Below are 11,192 nucleotides of genomic sequence, written 5' to 3' on the forward strand. Positions count from 1 at the left end.
GTACCCTTTCGGATCCCTACATTTGTATCTTTGGGGTAAATACCCAGTAGTGCAATTGGTAGATCATATGGTAGCTCTATTTTCAACTTTTTGAGGAACCTCCATACTGTTTTCCAGAGTGGCTGCCCAAGCTTGCATTCCCACAGGGATGAGATTCGGAGAAAGAGATTAACATTTAAATAGGTAGACTGAGTAAAGCAGATAGCTCTCTCCAGCGTGGGTGTGCCTCAGCCAATCTGTTAAAGACCTAAACAGAATAAAAGGCTGAGTAAGAACTCTGCCTGTCTGAGCTCACACCTTCTGCCTTTGGACTCAGACTTGGACAAGAACCTAAATCATCATCCACACTCCTGGTTCTCAGGCCATTGGCCTCAGACTGGAACTGTACAGCCAGCTCTCCTGGATCCGGATTTCTGAGCTCCATAACTGCATGACCCAGTGTTTTATAATAAATATCTTTATATATCATACTTCCACTTGGTTCTGCTTCTCTGGAGAACCTTGACGAATACAACCACCATGTTTCCTTTTAGATATGCTTCCACCACCTCTGACATTTGTGGGCCCCATTACAGTCCCATTGTCTTTGTCCTTCTAGGTGATCTGTGTCGCTTTCATTACTAGCAAACCGTCCACCACTGGGCTATCTAAGAGTTGGCCAAAGGTGCAGCAAGGTGTGTGGATAATGACACAAGACTACAGCAGCATAATCCCCATGGTGATGGAGCCTTCCCAGAATGTATTACGGAAGTGCAATGAAAGCAAAGAGGGCGGGGCGCCTGGGTGGCTCAGTCGGTTAAGCATCAGACCCTTGGTTTCAGCTCAGGTCATGATCTCAGGGCTGGGCACAGAGTCTGCTTCAGATTCTCTGTCTCTGCCCTCCCCCCACTCAAGCTTGTAAGCGCACGCGCTCTCACTCTCTCTCTCCCTCAAATAGGTGAATAAATAAAACCTAAAAAAAAAAGGAAAGAAAAGAGGGCAATTCTAATTATAAACTTGGAGCTGCAACCCACATCTCACTTCAAATAGCTTCAAATGAAATCTTGGAAATATTGTTAAATATGCACATAACAAAATGTGATCATTTTTCTTTTTTTTTCGTTTTTGGATGGAATATGTGGTCCCTTAAATTACAGGCAAATGTCAGTAGCCACTAACTGGTGTTCCTCAGAGAAAACTGATTTCATGTGTTTTAGTTTCTTCTTCCAAAAGAACTACTTTACATTTCATAACTATTGTCAGTGTTTGCAAATGTTGCACTTACTTACCTTCATGATGTTTGGAAGTTAAGACAATGTATTTGGCACCAGAAGCCTGAAAAATATCTGTCCAGTGGCTCACATTAAAAAACTTTGCTGTAAATAGTGGTCCAAAATCTTCATATTTGAAATTAGGAGGGTAATTATTTTTCATAAATTCCACATACGTCGGTATCTTTTTCTCTTGCCAATACCACCTAAGGGAGGAAGAGACACAACACATAAACGGCATACACATAAACATTTGAAATAATTGCCCCAACTCCCCTTACTAATTCCCCCTTACTCAAATATTACCCAAATTCTTTCTCACTTCCCCATTAGTTTGACTTTGCCTTAAAGAAAGCTTAATGGAAACTTCCCTCGCTCTCCATCTATCCCTCTGAACATTCTAGACAACTCAGCTACCTATTTGCTCTTAATTCTTCATTTTTAAATCACAATATGTAGTATGTATCTTTACACAGTCTTCAAAAGGAAGATCACATGCCTAAAACAACATGCATCTTTTATATTCACTAGCAAAGAACAAATGGGGTAGTTGGCAACAGTAAAATTAAAATGATACTGTTATTTTAATATATTGACTCAGCCTTTAAGGATTACTTGTTGTGCATCCATTCTGAGCAAGGCCTTCCTGCCTTTGGACAAGGTTGTGTGAAGCAATGCCTGGCTGCCATGATGTGACCATGAAGGGACAAGTCAACAGGCTGAGGATGACAGAAATAGGTTAGTTCTTTGATTTCATCAATGAGAAAACTATCTCTACATTTCTTATGTTGAGTAACAAACCCTTATTATTACATCATTTACTTAGGTTTTCTGTACTTTGAAGTGAAAGTACCCTAACTGATCCATGATGCATTTTTGCATTTTAAACTGAACTACAGGGGCGCCTGGGTGGCTCAGTTGTTAAGCGTCTGAGTTCGGCTCAGGTCATGATCCCAGGGTCCTGGGATCGAGCCCCACATCAGGCTCCTTGCTCGGCGGGGAGCCTGCTTCTCCCTCTCCCCTCTGCCTGCTGCTTCCCCTGCTTGTGCTCTCTCTGTCAAATAAATAAATAAAATATTTAAAATAAATAAATAAACAAACAAACAAACTGAACTACAAAAGACAAACTGGGACAGTGAGAAGGTTGAACAAGGATGAGGGATTTCTTTTTCTCCCAGCACAGTTTAATTTGAACCTACATTCTCTATTATAGTCTAGAGTTACTTTTCAAATTCCATACTAATAGAGATGAAAAGAGGCACTTACTATAAAGAACCCATCATTTATATCTGGGTTTGAATTGCTATTAAGGACATCACATATACTCATCTCCACTGCTGACTATTCTGAGTTAAATTGGGGTAGGGAGCAGAGATTCAGAGGAGACACAGAGGGAGACCATAGATAATTAAAAAATCTTCTACAGGGTTGGGATGCCTGGGTGGCTCAGTCGGTTGGGTGTCCAGCTTTTGGTTTTGGCTTGGGTCATGATCTCAGGGTTGATCAGGTCATGATCTCAGCCCTGTGTAGGGCTCCACACTCAGCACAAAGTCCCTTTCCCTCTGCGTACCCCCCCAACTTGCATGCACACACTCTCTCTCTCAAATAAATACATAAGTAGAATCTTTAAAAACAAATCTTCTACAGGGTTAATGCACCTCCAGACCATCAGAAATATATTCTAGTTAGTTTTGTATGATCGGTATCTTTATTCTCCTAGGTCAAAACAAACAACCCTGTGTTTACTTGTAGAAAATGAAAAGTTAACCATTGCCAAGAATAATATAACTCAAAACTAGGTATTTTTGGCATAGCAATAGTCTCAATTAACATCAAATCCTCTTCTAGCACCAAATGTATATTTACCTAATATTCCTGGCTGAACAAAATGATAACGTATAATTTATTACATCCTAACATTAGGGGAAGAAAATCTGTTAGTTTATGTACCTGGCTAATCTGAAACATTTCAAAAATATACTCAAAATGTCTTACAGCACAAAACTTGCAAACGAAGATTTATAACATCCTGAAGTAAATATGTCTGGTAATAGACCGTATGGGAAAAAAGAGTCCCTTGTTTTACAAGTTGATTTCAAAAGAGTGTATGAATAGTGCCCATAGCTTACACATTCTTTTACATCAGTTGGCCTAACTTAATGAAAATGGTTACTGTTTACAGAAAGTCAATGTATTTGTAGAAAGTGGTACAATGTATACTATGTAATGTTAATATAATATATATAGTTTATACTGTTGTATCTACTATATATTGTAGATATTAAATTTGATGCATATTATGTATATAGTATAAAATAGAGTTAAATATTCCTTTATTTTCTTATTTTACACAGGAATACATTATATATGTGTGCACATTATATATATACATTTGGTAACATTTCTATCTTGAAGAACTTAATACCTGAAGTATTTAATCCGGAAAGGTAGGTGAAACAGTTCAAAGTTATAACAGATTACATGCACATTTTTACATAGATCTCAATAAAGTCTCAAGAGCAATATTTGTGCAGCACTTTTCATATAATAATTAGGGAGTCTTTTTAAGATAACATTCTAGGACTTTTTTTTTTTTTTAAGTAGGCTCCCGGCCCAGCGCAGAGCCCAACAGGGGCTTGAACTCAGCACCTGAGATCAAGACCCCCGCTGAGATCAAGCGTCAGAGGCTTAATCGACTGGGCCACCCAGGCTCCCCTCTAGAACCTTTTTTTAGTTCCTAGAGCCACACATGGTTAACATTTTAACATTAAAGAGCCAATGCATGTCCAAATGAACAGAAGTTTCACATACTCATAACTTATGTCTTAACCATACTTTATGGCAGAACAGCGATGCCCAACCGTTTAGGCCGAAGCCTCGCGGTTCCTCGGACGACGCCCCACACAGCTGGAATCATTTCTGCCGCCTTAGTCACTCGGTGGTTACAGTGTGGCAACTCCAGCTTGACACGTGCAACCAGCAAGAGGCTGAGAAGCCAGGGCTGCACGAAGCGCCCGCCGACGCTGGCAGTCCCGCGGAAGAGAAATGCAATGCTCACCCAAGCACCTACGCGGTGCCTTAGGCACTTAACACCCGGAAGTGCTGAACGCCGCTGAAACCGCGGGAGGCGAAGCCGCCAGGGGCCCAACAAACCCGCCGCGACCGTGGGCTGGGCGGTGGCGGCAGGCCCGGGGCGGCGGGGGGGCCGGGGGCGCGGGGGAAGCGGAGTCGGAGCCGACGGAGGGGGGCGCGCTCACCAGAACCATTCGCTCCCGAAACTGGGCACGGAGAACACCCCCCAGTGGATGAAGATGCCGAACTTGGCCCGGTCGAACCAGGCCGGCAGCGGGCGGGCGTCCAGGGACTCCCAGGTGGCGTCGAAGCGCGGCGCGGGGGGCGCGGTGCTGGGTGCGGGCGGCGGCAGCGGCAGGAGCAGCAGCGGGAGCGCCAGCCCGAGCGCCGGGAGCGCCTGGGGCCGCATGTCCGCGCGCCGCTCTCGGTCCCGCCGGCGGCCTCCCTGCGCGCGTCCTTCCGCGTCTGCCGATGAGTAAGCTCGGCGCTGTCACCTGACCGCGCTGTCCGGACAAAGGAGCCCTCCCGGCTGCCGTTCCGGGCGCTCCAGCCCAGGGACCCCCGGAGCGCTGCAAAACCAGTGAGGCCGGTAGTGGTCCCAGCCCGCCCTGAGGCTGCTTAGCGTAGAGCTCCCGGTCTGTCCGCCTCGTGCGGAAGAAAGAGTCAAGTTCAGGGACCTGTGGGAGCGCGTATTCGCTGGAGCAGCACGACCCTTAGAAACTGCCCGGGAGGGGCGCCTGGGTGGCTCAGTCGTTAAGCGTCTGCCTTCCGCTAGGTCATGATCCCGGGCCCTGGGATCGAGCCCCGCATTGAGCCCCGCATCGGGCTCCCTGCTCCGCGGGAAGCCTGCTTCTCCCTCTCCCACTCCCCCTGCTTGTGTTCCGGCTCTCGCTAACTCTCTCTCTGTCAAATAAATAAAATCTTTAAAAAAGAGAGAGAAAAGAAAAAAAAGAAACTGCGGGGGAGTGCAATGTGACCCACCGGGACGGGTGGAGCCCTGGACCCAGAGGCCAAGGCAGAAGGAACCTCGAGCCGGTCATCCAGTCCCTTGCAGGTCCAGCGCACCAAAACAACCCAGATCATTCTCGGCCTCTGTATCCACCTCCACCACCACTCGCCCACCAAGCTTCTGGATGTGTTAGAACCGTGGCGGTCAACCTGGAGTCTGTGTCAGGTGAAATCCCAACAGTCTCCAGTTGAGGTTGGGGGCCCAGAATTTGCATTTCTAATGAAGTCCTAGATGATGCTGATGTTGCTGGTCCTGGTCACCAAACTTTGAGAATCACTGCATTTTCTAAAAATGTTCCTAGAAAACATAGTGATCTAAGGTGAGACCAGTGGCATGAATGTTTAAGAAATCTGCAGGCGTGGGGAAAGTAGCCAGAAACTTGGAAGGATTGATCAAGGGACAACTTCAGAAGCTCCCCTCTCCCCTTCCTAAAGGCTTTTAGAGTAAAACCAGAATCCCTTCTGCTCCTGCAAAACCCCTCTCAGCCATTAATGGGCCAGTTCACATGTCACCTTCTCCCAGCTTTATGTCACCACCTTCCCTCCCAAATGTTTTACTCCCCACTAACTGTTCCAATTAACATCTTGTTCCAACCACGAATATAGGATTCCATTGATTGTTTTGTAGTTAGGAGGACACAGATCTTATTTCCCATGAGGCTGTGAGATTCCTGAGGTCAGGGATGGCAACCATTTCTGTAGATCCTGAATTTAAAGCAGAGCCTGGCATGGAGCAGCACTCAAAGCATATTTGTTCAAGTCCTCCAGTGAACTGGGGTTCTAATTATTGAGCTTTATGAAAGAACGAAGAAGGAAATGACACTAACTGTCCCATCTCTGCAAAGACATGGGAGCAGCACCCCAGGTAAAATGGCAATTACCTGCTTGATGCAGTGTGAATGGCTCCCCAGGATCACAGCTCCACCATAAGGGCCCCAGTCTTCCCAGGGTGAGGGTCTCCTGGACAGGAGGGATTGGGGAATCTGCTGAGCATGCACGACCAATTGCAATCGCCTCAGTTCGTGATAAAGTGGGGTGATCATTTTTATTATTCTAGGGGCAGAGGGCAGGCTTCCCCAAGATGGGCCACTTCGGCATGAAGATTATTCTGAGCTGAAGACAATAGAGACCCTATGGGCTCAAGAGAAACTTTTGCCCCTCCCTAAACTACATAACTGGAGGTCTTTCCCAGAATAAGCATTATTAGCTGAGATAAATTTTATCTGAGTGACCCATCTGTATGGCAGGGCAAACATCTGCTCTTCTTACTGCCCTGTGAACAGCATTCCTTTCCTCTAAAGTCCCAGATCCCTGCTCCCTCCTCCTTAGTTCAGAATGACACATACTCCTCATTTTGCCTGACTGTTTTTGGAACTTCTGTGTCTGTGTGGATTCTCCATCTGTGCACTATTAAATTCCGTTTCCTCCTGTTAATCTGTCTCATGTCCATTTGATTCTGAGTCCAGCTAGACAGACCTTGAGGGGACAGGAACTCCTGCTTCCTGACAGTTGGCCTAGTCAGCAGGACACTTAAACTCACAGGACGTAGCTCTGTAGCTCTCCCCAGTACTGCTGCAACGGAGAGGTCCTGGGACTTCTGACACACAGCCAGCCGAAGGTGAGATCGCTCACCATGTCAGCCTCCCAGGATCTCTGTCTGTGAGTCCAGTGGAGAAAGAGCTGTGAGAGTCCTTTTTCCTTTGTAAATTGAGATTGGCAGGAGAAAATATTTGTGCAACTAGTTGCTTGGGTCTGGCGACTCTTTGGTTAACTTTAGTTAGAGTACTGTTCGGTTACTGGTCCACTTCCTCCAGGAGAAGGTCTTTGTCTTCCTTTGTCTGTGTCTTTTATGTTGCTTGTCATCTGCTGCTAAGGGACATCTTGGAAGTTAAAGCTGCAAAATTCATGGGCACGGGCTGAACACTTAAAAGCTGTTAGAGTGCACGCCACCTCAAGAAAACTCCCGTGGTAGGGTAAGTTGGTTACACTGGGTCACCTGCCAACTTCAAGAAAACTTCCATGCAGTGAGGTACACTGTATAGCAACACGCATTCCCCAACCACATGGCGTATCTCTCCTAGGTTTTAGTTTGGTTCCAAGAGACCCAAGGCTTAGATAAAGCTGTTAGAGTTGTCTGTTAGTCTTGTTCTGTGTCCTGAGAGCTTGGCTTTGTGATAAGAATCTTCTCTTTGGCCTCCACCACCTGGGAGGAGATGCACTTACCGGGTGCACTTTAGTGGCCAGTCGAATAGACTGGGGATCCAAGTATCTCTGTCTCTGTCTCTGTCTGGCTATGCCAATTCTCAGGAATGTTTGTCATGAGAGGTTTTAGCCCATAGGAACCTGTGTTGTCTCAACTTGTGTTGCTTGGTAGTGCTGGAAAGTCTCATTCCAGAAGCATTTGTATGGTGTCACAGATTAGTGGGTCATCTCACATTTTCATGGGAGATGAGAGACACCATTTTCACTTACACCATCTTTACTGCCCTAGGCAACCAAGGCCTTTGCTTTCTTAGACTAATATTGAGAGTAAACTTTTGGATCATGAGGGCACATCATTTGTGCCCTTCTGGATATTTCTTGAGTCTTTGGTTAAGCCATTAGAAGGCTTACTGGTTTGAGTCACTATTAATAGATCCTATTTGCCAATGGCTGGGTGGTGGATCATTTAAATTGGCTTTATTTAAATATATATATATATATTTTTTTTTTTTTTTTGAGCGTGCAAGCCAGAGTGGGGGGTAGAGGGAGAGGGAGAGAGAGAGAGAATCTTAAGCAGGTTCCATGACAAACGTGGAGACTGACACAGGCTTGATCTCATCACCCTGAGATCATGACCTGAGCCAAAATCAAGAGTTAGACACCTAAACAACTGAGCCATCCAGGTGCCCAAATATATATATATATATATTTCCCCCCCCCCCAAAGAGCTCTCAATTGTCTTATTAGTATAACAGCTAGCCTTAGGGACTTCCTTGACAAGATAAAAGCATAGAACTTAGACTTAGGAATCAAAAATAAGAGTCCACATCCAATGTTAATTCCTCTTCTTAAAATCCAGCCTGGGGCACCTGAGTGGCTCAGTTGGTTAAGCGTCTGACTTCGGCTCAGGTCATGATCTCAGGGTCCTGGGATCAAGCCCCATGTCAGGCTTCCTGTGCCGTGGGGCGTCTGCTTGTCCCTCTGCCCGCCCCCCCACTTACACTCTCTCAAATAAATCAATAAATAAATATCTTTAAAAAAAAAAATCCAGCCTCACCTGCCTGTTTTAACTTCCCTTTCCTACAAGATTTACAGAGATTACTCTGGCCTTATCTCTAGGTTCTAAGTATATAGGTTACTCATGTAAATGCTGAAAGCCAGAAAATAAATTTAACCAAAGCTTCCAAGACTGGAAATAAGGCTTGCTTTGCCCCTACCTTTGGGCTCTGTAATCAGGTTCTGCCTGCTTTAGACATTCCTATACAGTGTTCCTTGCAGGTTTGTCCTAGAACACCAGCCCCCCACCCCACCACCACTGCAAAAAAATTTATGTCCCTGGACGGCAGCAGATCTTTTAAATTATACAGCCATTTTACTTCTATTTTCAAAAGATCCTACCAAATTTAGAGAGTAATTAGGAAGATTATTTGACTATATTCACAATCTTCCCTTGACTGAGGAAATAGATGACCAAAATTTCTCTAGGCCCTCCTAGAAATGGTCTGCAAAAGGCCAATATTCAGGAGCTAATTGAAGTCGAGGTTAAATTGTGTACCCAGAAAAAAGGCTTTTGTTAAAAATGCTTTATACAGATTTTACAAAGGCATAAATCTTTTGGTTCCCATTTTAGTTAAAATTCTCCCTGATATAAAGAAGCAAATTTAGTTAAAAAGATGAGTCAATTCCTTGATATTTGAGCTGTAATCCAGGTCTTTAGGGAATTAGGAATAACTGTCTTTTTCTTATAAATCTCTACAAAACCAGGAATACAACTCTAGAAACAAGTAAAGCCCACCTATCTTTACCAATCTCCAAACCTTACCTATTCCTCTCAAGATGTTTGTGGATATTGTAAAAGATGGGGATATTGGAACAAAATTGTTCTCTATTTAAAAAAAAAAGAAAGAAAAGTAAATTTTAAATAGCAATTACCCTGAAACTCTAGAAAAAAATTTTTACATTCTTTCTGTGTCCCTTGAAATTATAAATCTTATCACATCTTTGAAATGTGAACACAGCCCACAGTCTCCTGAGACTGAAGGGGGGAAAAAAATAGAGAAAAGTATTTAAAAATTGAGCCTGTAATGTCCTCTCCACAAATACTAGTAGAAACAAAATTAAGATTTTGTTTACATCTTGTCTGCGTATATTGTATGTGTGTATCCATGTATGTTATAAATGTGAAATATTTTCTCTACTTCTCGATGGTATTGCTAAAATTAATTTGTAAAAGAGCTTTATTTAGTTGGTTTGAAGGCACACACTTGTAAGGATTGGGCATTCGAAAACTCAGAAAGATAGAAACTAACCCAAATGTTTTTCAAGTTCACATGATCTGGGAAAATATTTGGTATTAAAGCTAATTTAAGGTTGTTGGTTTAATTAAAATAGACGTGTCTTTAGAGTTATCAGCATTGAATGTAAAACTTTTATTCTGCTTGTGTTTTCCAGAAGTCACATAAGTTCATGGTATCTATTACAAAATTTGTCAAAAATAAGCCAGAAAAATGGTTGACTTTGTCTAATGCCTCAGGAAGTTTTGTGTGTGGTCTAAGCATAATTGTTAAGAACAAATTAATTAAAATAGATGTAAATAAGATAAAATAATGAATATATGTTTATCTACTCTTGTCTTATAAAGAAACTAAAGACAATTTTGGGTCTATTAGTAAACAAACATGTTTTATGCTTTATTGAAAGACTGTACTACTGGGATGGCTAAGTGTCTCAGTCAGTTGAGCATCTGACTCTTAATCTCAGCTCAGGTCTTGATCTCAGGGTGGTGAGTTCGAGCCCCTCAATGGGCTCCACGCTGGGAGTGGAGCCTACTTTAAAAAAGAAAGGAAGAAAGAAAGACTGTACTATAAAAACAACACATTTCTAAAAATTATGAAATATATTAATAAGTTTGCTAATCTAAAGAATTCTGGTGTAACAGGGTTCACAATTATTTGTTATTTAGTTTTCACTAGCAATTAAGGTTGCTGAGCATTAAGAATTCTAATAAATATAATTAAGACTCCTAGAAATAATAAGGGAAACAACTCTGTATGTGAGAAAAGTAAGATACATGCTTTTGGTAAGAAAAAGTATAATGAATAAAAATATATATTTGTTAAGGGGAAAAAAATAGTTTTGTACTAAAGTAAGACTGGTTATTTAAAGAGGGAAAATTTAGGACAAAATCTAAATGTGTAAAAAAAAAGTTGTAGAAAGTTTATGGAGAAAAATATCCTTGAAAAGAAATTTTATGTGTGCTCAGTACTTGCTAAGACTAGGATAATTTAAGTGAGTAAATGAGTTTTAATATCAAAAGTACGCTGGTGCAAAGTTTTTGTTTGCAGAAATTTGTTACAAATTTCTGTAGAACCATTGACCTGCTCTTCATAAGAAATTGTAAACAAAATTTTTCTTTACCTTTTAAGTTGTCTGCCTAAAAACAATGATTCTGTTTGCCAAAATAATTTCCCAAATTTATCAGCTCTTTGATTTCTTAAGAAAACTGAGTCTTATATTAAAGAAACTAAATTTTGTTCACAGCTAAGTGACCTTCTGCATTTACCTTTGAAATCTTTCCTTGTCACTTTGGTTAAATAGATAATTATTGTTTCATAATGATCCATAATCCTATTTAATCAAATGTTCAAACCTTTTGATATT

The 11,192-nt window shown here is 42.4% G+C and overlaps 1 protein-coding gene across 1 annotated transcript; it reads right to left on the minus strand.

The window, feature by feature from the left end:
* Positions 1-6: 6 nt before the first annotated feature.
* On the minus strand, positions 7-5,085 carry FUCA2 (alpha-L-fucosidase 2). The gene is made up of 3 exons (XM_081829096.1): positions 4,508-5,085; positions 1,269-1,456; positions 7-247 (listed from the first exon to the last, which is right to left on the minus strand). The coding sequence occupies exons 1-3, from the start codon at positions 4,729-4,731 to the stop codon at positions 240-242; spliced, it is 420 nt and encodes a 139-aa protein (XP_081685222.1). The 5' UTR covers positions 4,732-5,085; the 3' UTR covers positions 7-239.
* Between the last annotated feature and the right edge of the window lie 6,107 nt (positions 5,086-11,192).

This window comes from Leptonychotes weddellii, chromosome 8, assembly GCF_054177405.1.
Source record: "Leptonychotes weddellii isolate Sample4059 chromosome 8, ASM5417740v2, whole genome shotgun sequence".
In the NCBI taxonomy this organism is placed as follows: domain Eukaryota; kingdom Metazoa; phylum Chordata; class Mammalia; order Carnivora; family Phocidae; genus Leptonychotes; species Leptonychotes weddellii.